This window comes from Chlorocebus sabaeus, chromosome 15 (genome assembly GCF_047675955.1).
Source record: "Chlorocebus sabaeus isolate Y175 chromosome 15, mChlSab1.0.hap1, whole genome shotgun sequence".
Classification (NCBI taxonomy): domain Eukaryota; kingdom Metazoa; phylum Chordata; class Mammalia; order Primates; family Cercopithecidae; genus Chlorocebus; species Chlorocebus sabaeus.
In genome coordinates, this window is record NC_132918.1 from 10,030,495 (window position 1) to 10,049,297 (window position 18,803).

Here is an 18,803-nt window from a genome sequence, read left to right on the forward strand (position 1 = left end):
TTACTGAAAGATACAAAAATTAGCCAGGTGTGGTGGTGGGTGCCTGTAATCCCAGCTACTCGGGAGGCTGAGACAAGAACTGCTTGAACCCAGGAGGCGGAGGTTGCAGCGAGCCAAGATCGCAGAATGACCTGACGACAGTGCAAGACTCTGTCCAAAAAAAAACATGCAGTTATTTAATATAGTGCCTAGCAGATAATAAATACTTAATAAATGACAGTCATTTTTATCTTTTACTCACATTTTATAATCTCTGCAGGAATCATATTACCTAGTACAACTACTTCCCCAGTGTTTACAAAAAAGGACTCTAAGGGATCTCAGAGATTGCATCTAGGAAAAGAATGTGTGTGTGCATGCGTGTGTGTGTGTACATGTCTGTGTGTATGTGTGTAGTTTAAAAAAAGAACAATACATAGCAAAAAAAAAATAGAAACATGAAAGCATTATAAACTTTAAAATTTGCTTATTGAAAATCTGTTTATTAAGGAGTTAACATTACAGAGTTGGTTCAATGCTTTATGGAACTTAAAATCCTGAGTTGCACCTCAATAATACAGACATCTACAGTACAGGCATTTGTACAAAATACTATAATTACTCGTGCTTAACAAATTAAACTTCTTTTCTATAACTTCCATTTGTCAGGTAAATAAAACACTAACCTTTCAAAGTTGCTACAACTTTAGGAGTTCACAAATTCCTATTTCTCCAGTTTTTATTAGTACATTTTAAACCTTCTTTGTGGACTGGAAGCCAAACTCCCTAAACGAAAGCCTCAGTCTGAACCAACACTGAGAGACAGTAATGTCAGAAGCTCTTTTGTTTTTCACGGAGAGCAAAAATACAGAATGTATTTACTAATTTATTTTCCAACAAAGAGAACATACTTTGTATTTGGAGAAAAAAAAAAGCTTAATTGTCAGGAGTTGCTTTTGGAGAATGATCAATAAGTTCCTTATCAATTGTCTCATAGTAATACCAGGGTCCGTCTCCTCTCATACGCATCAATCTTCGTACTTCCAGCTCCTTCAACCTGTAACAAACGGAACAGCAATATTGAGATCCCAGCACTTCCAATTATAAATTTAATGAGCCATTTCCGTAAAGGACAATCACTAGAGTCTGCTTTTATGTAAAGTATAATTTCCCTCCACACACCTTTATGTAGGCATACATTTGGTATACATCTATAAGCAAAATTTGGGACTTAAATTTTTGACTTTTATTATGTTGCTTATATAGGTAGCTATCAAACAATTTTTTGTTTGTTTTTGTTTTTGTTTTTTTTGAGACAGAGTCTTGCTCGGTTGCCCAGGCCGGAGTGCTATGGCGCAGTCTCAGCTCACTGCAAATTCTACCTCCTAGGTTCAAGTGATCCTCCTGTCTCAGACTCCCAAGTAGCTGGGGCTACAAGGGCCCGCCACCACGCCCAGCTAATTTTTGTATTTTTAGTAGAGACAGGGTTTCATCATGTTGGCCAAGCTGGTCTCTAACTCCTGACCTTGTGACCTGCCTGCCTTGGCCTCCCAAAGTGCTGGGATTATAGGTGTCAGCCACCGCACCCGGTCCACCAAACAGTTTTTAACACCAAAACATTACTCGAATTGATACCGAATTCTCTCCTTCACTGTGCCTGCACAGATCACTTTCGTCTGAATTGTTACAGTACTTTTCCTATCTTCTCACCTTTTAGATGCTAGGAGAGTCATTTATAGAATGTCTGCTATTATGGCCATATGCTGTGCTAGGAATTAACACATGAATAAACTTTCTTGGAGTTTCACATCTTATGTCTGCCCATCGCCATTAGGACAGAAAGCTTTTTGAGAGCAGAACTGGTTTTTTATTTGCCAGCACTATACCAGGCCTGGTCAACATCAGACACTCAGTCAATATTTATACAAATATAAATGGAAAGCAAGAAAAATCAAGATCAAGAAAAACATTCTCCAACTCTAACATCTACTTACTTGTTCTTGTTCTTCACAAACTGAATAATCTCTTATTTTATACAGGTGCTTTCCCTCTTCCATATCTAAGTCTTTGCACAATCACACATTCCTGAAGCAGTGCCTTCTCCATCAAACCTTCTACTTTGTTTTTACAGAATACATATTTTTTCATAGGACTAAAAATTTATCACAGTTAAATAAGTCACTTTATTAACCTCAATCAGCTCACTAACCCTATGGGAGATTATATGCCTTTGTGATGGTGTATTTAGCAGGTATCATTTTTTGAAGGATTAAATAACATCCTCTTTCTTGTCTACTCTTTAGAGTATAACTATCCAAACCGTGAGTAATTAAAATATTTATCAACATGAGACTGATTAAATTATGATTCATCCACATAATGAACTACTATGTACCTGCTAAAAAGAATAAGGAGAATCTGTATGTAGTAACATGGGAGGAGATACTACATATACTGTTATGTTTTTAAAAAGCAAGGTATAAAATAAGCATGTGTAGCACTTTCCTATTTCATTAAAAAATAGTAAGCTGGGAGCAATGGCACATGTCTGTAGTCCTAGCTACTCGGGAGGCTGAGGTGGGAGGGTCGCTTGAGCTCAGGAGCTCGAATCCATCCTGGGCAACACAGCAAGTCCCCATGTCAAAAAAAAAAAAAAAAACACAAAAGCCAAAAACAGGCTGGGCAAGTTGACTCATGCCTGTAATCCCAGCACTTTGGGAGGCCAAGGCAGGAAGATTGCTTGAGCCCAGGAGTTCGAGATCAACCTGGGCAACAGAGCAAGATCCTATCTCTACCAAAACAAAAAAACAAACAAAACCCCCAAACAATTAGTTGGGCATGGTGGCCAGCACCTGTGGTCCCAGCTATTCAGGAGGCTGAGGCTGGAGGATTGCTTAAATCCAGGAGGTCGGTGCTGCAGTGAGCCATGACTGCAACACTGCACTCCAGCCCAGGCAACAGAACGAGATCCTGTCTCAAAAAAACAAAAGGAAAGCACAAGTGAATATTAAAAAAAAATAATTTTGGATTTATACATTTACTGATTTAATTATCATCAGAGATCTCTGCATGACACAAAATCCCAAAAGCCAAAGACTGGCAAACCTGACAATAATTAAATGAGTAAATACATAGAAAGTAATTAAAACACTGATACAAAATGTATTAAAAAATTTATTAGCGGCCAGGTACAGTGGCTCACGTCTGTAATCCCAGCACTTTGGGAGGCTGAGGCAGGCAGATCACTTGAGGCCAGGAGTTCAAGACCAGCCTGGCCAACATGGCAGAACCCTGTCTCTACTAAAAATACAAAAATTAGCTGGGCGCGGGGTTGGGCGCCTGTAATCCCAACTACTTGGGAGGCTGAGGCAGAAGAATCACTTGCACCCAGGAGGCAGAGGTTGCAGTGAGCCGAGACCACGCCATTGCACTCCAGTCTGGGAGACAGAGCAAAACTGTCTCAAAAAAAAAAAAAGAAAAAAAGAAAATGCTATTAGTCACTATTACAAATTTGTCTGAAAATGTAAAAACACTTCTCTGTTGCAAAAATTTCTACACTGCCAAAAGACAACATATAGAGAAAGAAATACACACGGCCAGGTGCAGTGGCTCATGCCTGTAATCTCAGCGTTTTGGGAGGCCCCGGAGGGTGCATTGCTTGAGCCCAGGCGTTTGAGACCAGCCTGGACAACATGGTGAAATCATGTCTCTACAAAAAATACAAAAATTAACTGGTCATGGTGTCATACACCTGTAATCTTGGCTATTAGGGAGGCTTGGGTGGGAGGATGGCTTGTACCTAGGAGACCAAGGCTGCAGTGAGTCAAGATATCATGCCACTGTACTCCAGCCTGGCCAACAGAGCAAGACTTCGTCTCAGGAAAAAAAAAAAAAAGACAGAAAAGAAATACACACAACTAACAGATACATGAAAAAACTACTCAACTTTACAAAGAAATATAAAATTGAAATGATGAGGCAACATTTTTCAATTACCGTATCAGCAAAATGTTTCACTTTGATAAATTCCATTACAGAGAAACATGGAAAACTGAAACATGGAAACTGATGAAGAAACAACTGGTGCAACTTTTTGGAGAAGAGTTTGGCAATATCTACCCAAAGTTTAAAAGTATGTGCTATTTGGCTTATCAATGCCACTTCCAGAAATTTATTTTCCAGATATGTTACATAAATATGCAAACAATATGGGAGAAAATTAAACACAGCAGTATGTATAATAGCAAAAAACTTGGAAAGAACCCAAGTATCAGCAATAGGGGACTGGTTAAAATAATACAGGCACTCAGCAGTATAAGAGAAGGGAAAAAATATGTATGTCTAGTTTTTTAATATGTATATAAAATATAATATATAAGAAAGAAAATCCACATAGCTTTCCATAACAGCATATATCCCTTTCTTTTTAATGGCCACATTATACATTTCATTGGATGGATATATCCATCCATTTGCTGCCCAGCTGGGGCAACACAGCAAGACTACAACTCTAAAAAAAAAAATTTAAAAATTTTAAAAAGAACTCCTTTTAATCTGACACATATCTCCTTATAGTTTCCTTGTCACCAGTTTATAATTTTCACTCCAAACAAGCGAATTCTATCTTTATCCCCCCACTTTTTTTTTGAGACAGAGTCTCGCACTGTCACCCAGGCTGCAGTTCACTGGCGTGGTCTTGGCTCACTGCAACCTCCACCTCCCGGGTTGAAGTGATTCTTCTGCCTCAGCTTCCTGAGTACCTGGGATTACAGGCACATACCACCACGCCCAGCTAATTTCTGTAGCCTCCCATAGTGTTGGGATTACAGGTGTGAGCCACTGCATCTGGATATAAATTTATCCTTTTACATAAAACATTCTATAGTGCTGAAATAGTAATAGTTTTATTAATTTTTTTTTCTGGTGGTTTGCAACCCTAGGAAGACTTTCTTTCCCACCTACCCCCTCTTTTTTCCTACCGTAATTCAGTCTTTTCAGCTTCAATCTGAAGGACGGCCATTGTTCTTTCATAAATCTTTTCAGGACTGTCATAGAAATTACGGGCAATCCATCTCGATATGGGATGCTACAAGAGAAAATTTGTTTAATATTAGTCCATTTCTGAATAATATTTTGCTTTTCTAGTTGACTATTCTTTAAAATGATCACTTCAGTTAGATAAACCAATAACATCTAGTATGATGTTGATTTATATCTAGTATGATTTTTATATATATATATAATTTTAACAGATTAGGTGGATACTATTTTTGTCCACATTTTCAAGATAAGTGAATTGCACAAAGTTACGTAGCTAATAAATGGCAGCACCTGGACTCAAACCAGGTCTGTCTGACTCCAAAGCTGTGTGCTCTTTTCCATTACACTATGCTGAGCATCTTAGGTGGCAGATTCAGAAGCCAAATCCAGGTTTTGGTAATTCAAAAATGGAGCTCTTTGCACCAGTTAGCATAAACGAACTAATTCTAAGGCCTGCCTTAAGATTTAATGGTTTAAGATTTATGTTTAAAATATAATTCATTCAGATAATAAAACATGATGGGACATACTCTATTCAAGGCTCATGATAACACTTGTAAACACAAATAACAAAATTAATTTTGGGTTTTGGTAGCAGTGGCAGTATAGCGTAATGACCAACAGTGCAGGCTCTGGAGTCAAAGCTGCCTGGGTTGAAATAGTGACCCTATCTAGACAGGTCACTGAACTCTTTTAGCCTCAGTTTCTTCATCTCCAAAGAAGGAATAATAATAGTACATTTTACATGGGATGAAGCAATAAATATTTGTAAAACACTCAGCACAGTACCCGTTACACAGTAGGTGCTCAATAAATGACAGCTAGCATTAACATTGGTGAAATCTTTCCTAAGGCATTGAACTTAGGATAAATTATGTTAGTCTGTTAGGCTGAGAACACACTGTAATCATTCTTTAAAAAACTGTAAAGCTTAAAATGATTTTTAAAAAATGAAGTAGCAAAACTAGTTGTTTATAAAAAGTATGCAAAAAATGTATCTACTTGATATAAAAAATGAAATATAAAACTCTATCATGGCTGGGGACAGTGGCTCACACCTTTAATCCCAGTACTTTGGGAGGCTGAGGTGGGCGGATCACTTGAGGCCAGGAGTTCGAGAAAAGCCTGGCCAACATGGTGAAATCCTGTCTCTACTAAAAATACCAAAATTAGCCAGGATCACACAGCAGACACCTGTGATCTCAGTGACATGGGAGGCTGAGGGATGAGAATTGCTTGAACGCGGGAGGCAGAGATTGCAGTGAGCCGAAATTGTGCCACTGCATCCCAGCCTGGGCGACAGAGAGAGATGCTGTCTCAACAAAACAAAGCAAAAAACAAAAAACCTGACTATATCATAATTGCTGAATTAAGATATTAACTAGTGCATTGACAAGGCATGTAACAGTATGTACTTGTCCATGTCCTATACAAACCTTGTAATATTCCCAGTGCTCTGGGATATAGCCTTCTGGAATTTCTGCTAGTTCAGCTTCACCTAATAAGAAAAAATGGTTATGTTCAACTTCAGCATGAGGAGTTTAAAAAATTAATTCTTCACCATTAAAGTAATAAAACCAACTTCTTGTGGTTTTAAAGGATCCTTTAAAAACTTTGCACCAATGAAGATATCTAATATCTTTAATTCACTTTAATCTGGTTGAAAATCAATTCATTTGTTAGACATTTTTAGACATCTCTCTGTGTAAGGCATTATTTATAGGTATTCCATGAGTTTCTCATTTTGTTTTTATATACTGTAACAAGATATAATAAAAGACATACTATTCCTTCTGGTCTTCCCTATACCTATGATACGAAACATTTTAGGATTCAAGGTGTTAGAAGTACTTTGAACAAAATTTCCCATGAAAATCTAATGTTTATTGTCATTGACATTTTCATTCTTTGTTAGAGGATTATAGTTTTTTTTTTTTTTTTTTTGAGATGGAGTCTCATTCTGTCGCCCAGGTTGGAGTGCGATGGCATGATCTCAGTTCACTGCAACCTCCACCTCTCGGGTTCAAGTCATTCTCCTGCCTCAGCCTCCCGAGTAGCTGGCATTACAGGCGCCCACCACCACGCCCGGCTCATTTTTTGTATTTTTAGTAGAGACGGGGTTTCACTATGTTGGCCAGCCTCGTCTCTCGAACCCTTAACCTCATGATCCGCCCGCCTCAGCCTCCCAAAGTGCTGGGATTACAGGCATGAGCCACTGCGCCCGGCCGAGGATTATAGTTTTATATGTTCTAGGATGGATTAAAAAATTCTTAGTTCAGGTTGAGATTTGGTTATTTTAAGATAAACTGCCATGCTTATGCTTATTTAAAGAGCTCTTCATTACAATATCTGTAATTTCTTTTTTATATTGATGTACATATGTTTAAAAACTTTTCCAATCTGGTGGTGCTGGCAGGGGATGGAAGTGACTTACCAATGAATACATTCACCAGAGTTATGACAATTACTACTGGAATCCCAGTCAATGCAACGTAGAATCTCTAAGATAAAAAATAAAAAAGTATTTCTCATGACCATTTCGTAACTCTCCCCACACACAAATCATCCTCATGATATGATTTCCTCATATTTCTTATAAAATAAACTTGCCAAATTGGGCATACAGTACCAAATTATTAATTTCTGTGATTTTACTTTTTGGTAAAGCAATGTCATGAAAGAAAACAACACGTTAAGAACAAAAGTGTAAAAACATCAGGGTGATTTCTATCACTAAACAGGATTTGAGCTGGTCATAACAAGAAAAGGGCTCAACCAAGGAGATGAAAAAGGTCATTAAACACAATGGAAGGGCAAGAGAAAGCTTTAAGGTCAGTACTCAAATGATGATTCAGAGCTTTATCTACAGTGGCAGATGGTTCAGACAATCTCCCATTTTCTAAGCCTCTACTTTGTTCCTATTGAGCCTTGAGACAGAAATACAGTCAGCATTCTAAATAAGCAATGTAATTATATTATTGCTAAATTAAGATGGCACTATAGATCCCTGTTACTCTCTGAAATCAGTGTGCTTGAGCAACATATAAATATAAAACCATATCCCAAAATAATGTAGCTCCTTTATTTAAAAAAGTCTTTCAACAAGTTCTTTGGTAATTTAACGAATATTTTAGTTATAGGAACACAGATTCTATTTCGAAATGCCATAATCTTCAGAAGAAAGGAATGGTTCACGTTTTACCTCCATTGAGTGTAAATCCTTTTGTGAAGAAGGAAAGCTTCACTAATTTAAAGAGAAATTCACTAACAAATCAGACTTTACAATCTCAGTCTCTTCTACAGAAAGAAATATAAATTTACAAAATAAAAGATTTCATAAAATGAAAGATGTTTTCTAAAGAGGCAAAAATTTTTTCCATTACATGCAGAGACTCTAATTCAACAAAAAATTTAAACTTACCAATAACTTCAAAAAACGGTTGTCATAGAATTTAGTAGGTTTGATGACAAATAGTCTTTTCCCATGGCCTCCACTGTGTCGAACAGGAGCTGGAAATATTGAATTACCCTGTTTTATACAAAGTTCATACGGGTATACTGTTATATACTGAGTTAAAATCAGATTATAAAAAAAAAAAATACAAGGATCCTTTTGCAGATCATAAGCAGGGTGACTGGGTTTTCACATTCATGTGTGAGATATGCCCCCCTCAAACCTTGTTATGAAGTAGGCACATTACCCATCTGACATGAAACAAAAGAAAATATACATTCTTAGATGTTCAATATAAGATTTTAAAATGTCTTATTTGAGTAACAAGGTCAGGTCAGATAGGATATCTTTAAACAAAGATGGATCTACTGTTCTAAAGCATAACTTTCCTCATTTTAATTCAAAGTTAAAGTAGTATCTAAATAATCATTTTAATTTGTTTCAATAGCAGGCAGAGAGGTTAGCTACTTAATGAGCTGTTTCTCTGTGTCTCCTCTGCAACAAATATTTGCTAATGCTGCAAAAGAAATACATTTAATGTAAATTATTCCATTATGCCATTTCACATGACACATTATCTGTATTATATGTATTATTATGCTGTAAAATAGATGGAAAGGACCAGCAGTATTTATTCAACAAATCACCAGCAGGAATTAGAACTTGTTATCAAACTACACACTCTAAAATATCTTGATAAAATCACATGGTAAACCATTGCTGATTAAGAATATCCTCTTCAAGTCTCCCCACTGACAGAATTTAATCAAGCCTTGCTGGAAGTAAACTGAGGCAAAATTTCACTTCTGGATCCTCTTTTTACATTCTTCCTCTTGAAGGTCTGGAAGGATCACTACAGGCATTCCAAGCCCTTTCCACTGGGAACAGGAAAGGATCTAGCTGTTACTTAGAAACTGAAGGTTCCTATGTTTTCACTGTGTAACTACTCTCAAGGATATTCTGCATGTGAGTCACTGTGGAATAAAAAACTTTAATTTCCCATTGAAGGAATTTCTGTCATAATAGATGTCAGAAAGATCTGAATCTTTTGTTCATGTTTAATGTCTAGAAAGGTGTCCCCTCTCCTAAAATCTGTATTAGGCCCAGATAACATCTTATCTTCCAAGATGCCAACATTCTTCCCAACCATACGAGATCTTTCCTACTTTTGAATTACTGTACATTACTGTGATGTGTATATTTGTGTTCACTGCTGCCACTTTTAAGTATAAATATCTTGAAAGCAGGAACTATCTTCTTAACTTTGGTTAACACCTGAAAGCAGCTTGCAGTGAGTTTGGGAGGTTGACTCACAAGAGAAATTAGAAACTGGCATGAATTTACTATATATAATTCATACTACTAAGGCTTTTTAAATAACAAGATTAAGAGAATTTGACAAAGTAAGTATGGACTTCAGCAAATCATCTGAAAGATACATAATAGAATTTTTTTGTGGACTAGATGAAGAAAAAGGGTTGGATGACAGTACAAAGTACTCATTAATTCAATACATATTTAATTGCATACTATGTGTAGATCCTATGCTAGACCTATATACGGTCTAAGAGGAATATAGATCTTGCTGGGAGAAATACACACTACACAAATAATTACAAATCTGTAACGGTAACAAGGGAAAGAAATAGGATACAGTGGCCCAGAAGAAAAGTTCCTATTTGGACAAGATGTGGGGGTTAGGAAGAGGAGACATTATAAGCTGAGAGAAAGAGCAAGTTAGAGAAATTTGTAATGGGTACTTGACTGACTGTAACCAAAAGGTACTGATTAATTACTGCAGTAACCTGGCAAAGGGATCTCTCAAAAGTCCTGCAGCATCAAGGTTTTTATGACTGGCTTAGATGAGGTGGATACAGCATTCCTGACTTGCCAAGTCTTAGAAACACAAAGCTACTGCTACAACACAAAGAACTACTTAGAAACACAAAGCTACTGCTACATCATCAGTGGCTAAGACACTGATGATGAAATAGGGTCCCAAAAGAGTCTTTACACACATTACAAAAGGCTGAATCCAAAAGGATTCAATATAATAAAGTGGGTTTCCACCTGGAACTCCCAGAAATTTAGTTGCTCACAAAAAACCAAAGGGCAATTCAATATTAATCTGATACACTAGAAGTACAGGGTCAAAACAGGATGATCTTCCCTGTCCCTTATCCCCTGACTACACCTGCAGAAATGTGTTCATTCAAAAGCATACTCTCTTAGAGGGACAATCTATTTTCAGCTTAATATTAGGTTGGTGCAAAAGTAATTGCAGTTTTTGCAACTGAAAGTAATTGTGGTTTGGCCCGGTGTGGTGGCTCATGCCTGTAATCCCAGCACTTTGGGAGGTTGAGGCAGGCAGATCACAAGGTCAGGAGATGGAGTCCAACCTGGCTAACATGGTGAAACCCCGTCTCCACTAAAAATACAAAAAAAAAAAAAGCCAGGTGTGGTGGCGGGCACCTGTGGTTCCAGCTACTGGGGAGGCTGAGGCACGAGAATGGTGTAAGTAAACCCAGGAGTGAGCCTAGGTTGTGCCACTGCACTCCAGCCTGGGCGACAGAGAGACTCCGTCTCCAAAAAAAATAAACCAAGGTTTAATGCATTTAGTAATGTGAACAGCTTGCTCTTTCTTTACACATATTACCCAATTATTAAACAATTAGTCATGTCACTAAAAGTCCTACATAACTTATTAATGTTGTTTCAAAGTATATTTCATAGCACGTAACTCTTTTTTTTTTTTTTTCCCAGAGACAAGGTTTTTCACTATGTTACTCAAGCTGGTCTCAAACTCCTGGCTCAAGAGATCCTCCCACCTCAGCCTGCGGAGTAGCTGGGATTACATCACGCACCACCACAACTGGCTTGCACTTAACTCTTTTTAAATGTTTTGAGCCATCATGATTTTTGATGTAGTAGGGCCATCTGCTTAAATCTAAAAATATTAGTGTGTAACCAGGAATGGTGGTGCGTGCTTGTAATCCCAGCTACTCAGGAGGCTGAGGCAGGAGGATCACTTGAGCCCAGGAGTTTGAGGCCAGCCTGAGCAACATAGTTAGATCCTTCCCCCTCAAAAAAAATTAAATTATAGGGTGAACATTGCTTACAATGAAGTGACTACCAGGATTTCTGGAACCCTGATCCTCCTGACACCAAAAATAGGCATCTTTCACTGCTCTCTAAAGCCTGAAATTTCTCCATTAAGTATTCATTAATTTCATAGGCCCAAGGCTTCAATAACTAATTTTTTGAAATGCAAATAGCCTCGGAAAAGTTATTAAGCCTTTGACGATTGCGATTTTTATAAGAATTGAATAAGATAATGCAGGAACTTTTTGTGTGTCAAAGACAACAATTGGGCTGGGCGCAGTGGCTCACACCTGTAATCCCAGCACTTTGGGGGGCCGAGGCGGGCAGATCACTTGAGGTCAGGAGTTTGAGACCAGCCTGGCCAACATGGTGAAACCCTGTCTCTACTAAAAATACAAAAAATTAGCCAGGCCTGTAATCCCAGCTACTCGGGAGGCTGAGGCAAGAGAATCGCTTAAACCTGGGAGGTGGAGGTTGTGGTGAACCAAGATTAAGCCACTACGCTCCAGCCTAGGTGACAGAGTGAGACTCTGTCTCAAAAAAATAAAAAAATAAAAAGACGACAACTGAAAATTGGTCATTTTCTTTCCGTCATTCCCAGTAAAGGGTACCACCATCTCAATTACCTTGGATAAAAATCTCCATCATCTTCCTTGCGTCTATCCTTCATTCATCATTTGCCAAGGCCTCTTGATTACAAGATTTAAACTCTCCATTTCATTCCATGCCTTCTTTACCTTACTGGCCTAGGTAATCAACATACCCTATAAGCCATCCAATATTCAGAAGCATCTTCCTAAAACACACTCCTGATACTGTTCTTGTGCTATAACACTCTGTTGCCTACAAAATCAAATGAAGATACTTTGGCTTTGTAGTCAGTCCCTCCCCTCCCCCAATTTGGTCCCAACTTTCCTTTATTTGCCTTTTCTCCCAACACCTACCTACCCCAAGAGTCATATACCCAATAAAAAAAACTTAACCGTTACTTTTCTGCCAGTTCCACCTATTAAAACTATCCCTATAATTCAGTTAAAAATGCCCCATCTATTCCATGTCTGGATTAACTCCACAGCACTCTGTTTATATATTCATATTAATATTCTTCACATTTTTAAAAACCATCATTTGTACATATCAGTCTTCAATTATAAATTAAATTTACCTGCAGCTGAGGGGAGAAATTAGCTCATTTCTGGAATTACACAATCTCTGATGTTTAGTAAATAATTTAATTAAATAGAATAGCTTTATCTGCTAATTTTCTGAGAAAGGTTTACAGAGGGTGATGAAGAACATGACAGCACTAGACTTTTAGGAAAGATGAGGCTATAGGAATTTGTAGAAGGCTAATGCCAGGACTTCAAAGGCACAGGCAAAAAAAGAAAAACCAGACAAACTGGACTTCATGAAAATTTAAAAATTTTGTGTCTGAAAGGATGCTATCAGCAGAGTAAAAAGGCAACCCACAGAATGGGAGAAAATATATGCAAATCATATATCTGATAAGGGATTGGTATCAGAACACATAGAAAACTCAACAACAACAATAAAAAACCAAATAATCCAATTTAAAAATAGGCTGGGCATGGTGGCTCATGCCTGTAATCCCAGCACTTTGGGAGGCTGAGGTGGGGAATTTCTTAAGCCCAGGAGTTTGAAACTAGCTTGGTCAACATAGCCAGATCTCATCTCTACAAAAAACTTAAAAAATTAGCCAGGTGTGGTGGTGTGTACCTGTCATCCCAGCTACTCAGGAGGCTGAAGCAGGAAGATCACCTGAGTCTAGGAGGTTGAGGCTACAGTGAGCTATGACTGTGCCACTGCACTTCGGCCAGGGTGACAGAGCAAGATCCTGCCAAAAATAAACAAACAAATAAAACAGGCAAATAGCTTGACAGAGTGGCATGTACCTGTAGTCCCAGCTACTTGAGAGGCTGAAGCAGGATTGCTTGAGTCCAGGAGTTCAAGTTCGGCATGGGCAACATTAGGGAGACCCCATACTCAAGATAAAAAATAATAAAATAAATAATAAGCAAATGATTTGAATAGACATTTCTCTAAAGAAGATATATATACAAATGGCCAAGAAGCAAACTAATTAGGGCAATGCAAATCAAAACTACAACGATATCGTCACATACCCATCAGAACGGCTACTTTCAAAAAACCAGAAAATAACAAGTGTCAGAATATGGAGGAATTGGAATCTTTGCACACTGTTGGTAAACAAAGGAATGTAAAATGGTATTGCTGCTATGGAAAATAGCATGAGGGTTCCTCAAAAAATTAAAAACAGAATTACCATATTGTAGAATCCTAGTAAGATACATAAGCAACAAGTAAGGAGCCCCAGGAGGAGGAAAGCAATTCTGCTGAGACACGGCTAATCACAGGCGACCCACGGGCACAACATCCTGTTCCCAAATACCTCATTCAACACATAGCCCCAGCAGAGTGACCTTATCTGCACACCTTCTCTGCTCATAGTCCCATCAGCATGACCCTATAAAACTTCCCTGTAGCCCCTGATTCTGCAGATAGCCCCTTCTCTGCTGTGCTGCCCACTGTTCCCTTGCAACTTTATCTTTGTATTTTCTCTAACAAATTTGTCCTCTTTACCTATGATTGTCTTGGTAAATTCTTTTACCACCCACAATGCCAGTCCCAGCCAGTGACACCCATGACACACATGACCCAGCAATTACACTTCTGCAGATACACCCACAGGAATTGAAAGCAGGGTCTCAGAAGAGGTATTTGTACATCCATGCTCACAGAAACATCATTCACAAAACAAGTCATACTCAATGTCACTAATAAGTTCTTGGAAACTGTGACTTTAAGTGAAACCACATACAGCAGGTCCTTAAGCAATATCATTTCCATCTTTATTATAGGTTCTGAGGGTTGCAGTTTCAAAAGCCAATGATGTTAAGTGAAGCTTTACAGTAATTAAAATCTGCAAGTGCTTGGGTGTAGGCTCACAGCTGTAATCCCAACACTTTTAAGAGGCCAAGGCAGGCGGATCACTTGAGGACAGGAGTTCGAAGGAATTCTTAACAGAACCCATTTAGGATTAAACACGTTTTATTGTGGGTATGAAGAAACTCCCCAGGCCTCCACAAACAAGTTTACTGGGGGTCTGAAGGAACTTCCCAAACCTCCATGATTGAGCAGGAGACAAGATAAGGGTAATCACCCCAGCACCTGGACCCACTTAGATTAAGTAAATTTACTAAGGCTCCAGAGGAAGGTCTTCAGGACTCAGATCTTAATTATAGATTTTAAAAAGTTAGTCACTTATGTCTTTAGATGAGTGCACACTTACATGTAGACATACAGCTTAAAAGGTCTACGAGCTCTGGAAAACCGTAATTTTAAGTTGGTCTGGCGATAATTTCCAGGACTTCTCCCTGTAACCGGTTACAGGAATAAAAACTCTCTCTGGCCGGGCGTGGTGGCTCATGTCTATAATCCCAGCACTTTGGGAGGCCAAGGCGGGTGGATCACCTGAGGTCAGGAGTTCAAGACCAGCCTGGCCAACATGGTGAAACCCCATCTCTACTAAAAATACAAAAATCAGCCGGGCGTGGTGTGGCATGCACCTGTAATCCCAGCTATTTGGGAGGCTGAGGCAGGAGAATCCCTGGAACCCAGGAAGCGAAGGTTGCAGTGAGCCAAGATCGCACTACTGCACTCCAGCCTGGGCAACAGAATGAGACTGTGTCTCAAAAAAAAAAAAAAAAAACACAAACCCTCTCTTCCTCCCCAGTTCATCTGCATCTCATTATTGGGCAGCAAGAAATAGCAGCCTGACCCTCAGTTTGATACGAGAACACTGGAAGCCAGGGGTTGCGGTGTGCCAAGATCGTGCCACTGCACTCTAGCCTGGAAGACAGAGCAAGACTCTGTCTCAAAAAAAAAAAAAAAAACAAAACCTGGAAGCAACCCAATTGACAGATGATGGATAAGCAAAATGGGGTAAATACATACAATGGACAATGGACAATTCAGCTTTAAAAAGGAAGGAAATTCTGACATATGCTACAACATAAATATGCCTTGGGATATTATGCTAAGTGACAGACAAATATTATATGATTCTACTTACATGAGAAATAGAGTAGTCAAAATCATAAAGACAGCAGAATGGTGGTTACCAGGGTCTACGTGGAAGGGGAATGGAGAGTTATTGTTTAACGGATACGGAGTTTTAGTTTTACCATATGAAAAAAGTTATGGAGTCGGATGATGGTGATGGTTGCATAGCATTAGGAATGTATTTAATACCACTGAACGGTGCACTTAAAAATGGTTAAAATGGTAAATGTTATGTGTACTTTACCACAATTTTCTTAAAGGTTACTGCTGCCAGGCACTGTTGATTTTTTCCACTCACTCTTCACAACTACCTTTTGAGGCAGGTTAAAATTCTCATCTTTTTTAAAGAGGAGGAAACGCAGGTTATGAGCAATTACGTGTCTTCCACTTTAGCTTCCAAGATGTGATGATCACAGACATGGCTTCTAAATTCTAGAGCCAGAATTTGAAGATAGGCAGTCTATCTCCAGAGAAAACAAGACAAGACAGGTTGTCTACTACACTAGAGCTTACATTCTTGTAGGGATAGATACAACCAACCATATAAGAGATTAAAACCTTTCATATCACAGTGACAGATGCAAAATACCTTTGAAAGCAGGTACACAGCAGAAAACACAGTAATCTTTAGTAAAGATAGCTATTAGATCCTTCCCTGCTCTGATTGGAAAGGGCGCAGAACACGGTAATGATTCTTTGAGAACCCCAAGAAAGGGCAATAATGTAGAAAGAGAAACTGGGGGTGAAATTTTGCTGCAGTTTATCTCCAGCTAGATTTGATTGAATACTACCAGGGCGAGTATTTGAAGTATTTGTATTTGGCTCTATGAGGATATTTGTAATCAGAAAAGACTTAAAAGGGATTTTCATCAAGGAATGTTAGCATATGTAATTTTGTAACAAGTTCAAATTCCTGCTGGAAATCTGTTAAATACCACTGGTTCTTTGCATCATGTTTTGAGCAAATCCCTATGTATATTGCCTCATCCTGTGGAGTGGCATAATTCAAATTAAATTGGGAGAATAAGGGTAAAAACAGAACAAGATATTTTGAGGCTGGAGACAACTTTTTGACTTTAAAGTTTCACTTCCTCTTTACCTGTTTCTATTGCATAGGGCAAATAGCTCACAGTATATATTTAATGAGGAGGATTAAATAAATTAATACTTTAAACCCTTAAAATGATGCTTGAGGTCAGGTGCGGTGGCTCACGCCTGTAATCTCAGCACTTTGGGAGGCCGAGGTGGGTGGATCACGAGGTCAGGAGTTCAAGACCAGACTGGCCAACATGGTGAAACCCCATCTCTACTAAAAACACAAAAAATTAGCCCAGCACGGAGGCATGCACCTGTAAACCCAGTTACTCAGAAGGCTGAGGCAGGAGAATCGCCTGAACCCAGGAGGCAGAGGTCGTAGTGAGCCAAGATCACACCATTGCACTCCAGCCTGGGCAACGCAGCAAGACTCCATCTTGAAAAAAAAGGAAAATGATGCTTGACACATAACAGGTGCTCAGTAAATGTTAGCTGTCATTATCATTTAGTACAGTGACACATTATTTAATAATTGAGTTAGTTTCCTCATCTGTAAAATGAAAATAACATTGTAATTTCTTTGCACAGTCTTTGAGATAATAAAATGCACCGAATACCAAGCATTTGATGCTTTGCTATGATTATTCACACCGCCATAATGCAACTCACTAGGTCCAAATAACCCTGTTAAGACTGTATTGGTCAGGTGCAATGGCTCACGCCTATAATCCCAGCACTTTGGGAGGCTGAGGCAGGCGGATCATTTGAGGTCAGGAGTTCGAGACCAGCCTGGCCAACATGATGACACCCCATCTCTACTAAATATACAAAAATTAGCCAGGCGTGGTGGTGTGCACCTGTAGTCTCAGCTACTGGGAGGCTGAGGCAGGAGAATGGCTTGAACCCGGGCAGTGAGCCAAGACGGTGCCACTGCACTCTAGCCTGCGTGACAGAGTGAGACTGTCTCAAAAGAAAAAAAAAAAAGACTGTATTATGACTTTCCTGAGACCTAGGCACTTTTGCCTTCAAGGGCCCCTTCCTCTAAGTTATCAAAAATCGTATTTTATGACTGCATTGGTATAAAACGAATATAATACAGGCTAGATTCGTTATCATATTCATAAACATTATGGTCTTTTTAAAAAAGAAATTTAAATTAAAACACTTTCGTGGACCCCTAAAACTATCATGAGTTCAGGCAGGTGAATCGCTTGAACCTAGGAGGCGGAGGTTGCAGTAAGCCAAGATCGCGCCACTGCACTCCAGCCTGGGTGACAAAGTGAGACTGTCAAAAAACAAAGAAAACAAAAAAAACCTCTCTTCCCCCCCAGTTCATCTGCATCTCATTATTGGGCGGTACCGTACTTACTGTGCCTAAAGAATAAGTTGGCTCTGAGCCTCTTTACCTGTCTACATATTACCTGTCTTCATATTCCTTAGCATACGTGGGCTTCTCAGCAACATGACTTTGCATATGTGGGACTAGAACCCAGCCTTTGGGCAGCTGGAACGCAACAATAAGCTTGTGACCTAGAGATACAGGTCTCAGCTCTATAGCTTCCTAGACTCAGCTTCATCTGCAAATTAGCATTGAGATGGTGAATAACGTTTTAGAAATGCTAATAATGTAAACGCGATCGATCTGACTACTTCAGGAAAACCCCTCCTATAGCTCGCGCTCCGTCTCTCCTCTCAAGCCCCAAGCCCACAATTTGTCCCGGCTCCCTCCGGATCCCACCAAGGTCACCCTGGAAGCGTCCTCTCTTTTCTCGCCCTGCACCCGCTTCACGCCCGTTCTCCCAAGGCCAGCACCCACCAACAGCCTTCGGAAAGCCACGAGTGAGGAAGCCCCCAAATCCGAGTCGAGTGCCAAGGGAGCGGCCAGAAAGCGCTGCCACCGCAGTAACCGAAACCCGTCGCAACAAACTCATGCCCGCCATTGCTACTACGAGCAACAGGAAAAATGGGGGCGGGTCACGGAAGCTGAGAGAGCCAATTTACCAATGAGGACAAAGGCAGGAAGTGGCCATCTTAAGTGAGGGCAAGTTTCTAGTCCCTTTACGGCAGGCTTGAGACGTCGGAAGTGACG

General features: G+C 39.3%; 1 protein-coding gene and 1 non-coding gene across 7 annotated transcripts; one reads left to right on the top strand and one right to left on the bottom strand.

The window, feature by feature from the left end:
- Nucleotides 1-461: 461 nt before the first annotated feature.
- NDUFB5 (NADH:ubiquinone oxidoreductase subunit B5) lies at nt 462-18,689 on the bottom strand. 6 transcript variants are annotated; one of them, XM_037988538.2, is made up of 7 exons: nt 18,531-18,687; nt 13,489-13,578; nt 8,441-8,529; nt 7,454-7,520; nt 6,456-6,517; nt 4,959-5,065; nt 462-1,036 (listed from the first exon to the last, which is right to left on the bottom strand). In XM_037988538.2, exons 1-7 carry the CDS (start codon nt 18,652-18,654, stop codon nt 916-918), a joined length of 660 nt encoding a protein of 219 aa, XP_037844466.1. In that variant the 5' UTR covers nt 18,655-18,687; the 3' UTR covers nt 462-915. The 6 variants fall into 6 exon arrangements, with proteins under 6 accessions (XP_037844466.1, XP_072879532.1, XP_007970214.1 ...); XM_073023431.1 differs by lacking the exon at nt 18,531-18,687 and adding an exon at nt 18,136-18,512; XM_007972023.3 differs by lacking the exon at nt 13,489-13,578 and having other exon boundaries at nt 18,531-18,685.
- LOC119620782 (small nucleolar RNA U13) lies at nt 8,627-8,730 on the top strand. The gene has a single exon (XR_005237331.2). It is a non-coding gene; the product is annotated as a small nucleolar RNA U13 (small nucleolar RNA).
- Nucleotides 18,690-18,803: the final 114 nt, after the last annotated feature.

What these genes read in the sequence shown, in the direction of transcription:
- NDUFB5 (XM_037988538.2), bottom strand. Translation starts at nt 18,654, where the DNA reads ATGGCGGGCATGAGTTTGTTGCGACGGGTTTCGGTTACTGCGGTGGCA. An exon ending in ACCGTTTTTTGAAGTTATTG is followed by an intron (nt 7,521 to 8,440) that starts GTAAGTTTAAAT and finishes TTTTTATCTTAG; the next exon opens with AGATTCTACGTTGCATTGAC. An exon ending in AGCACTGGGAATATTACAAG is followed by an intron (nt 5,066 to 6,455) that starts GTTTGTATAGGA and finishes TTTCTCTTGTAG; the next exon opens with CATCCCATATCGAGATGGAT.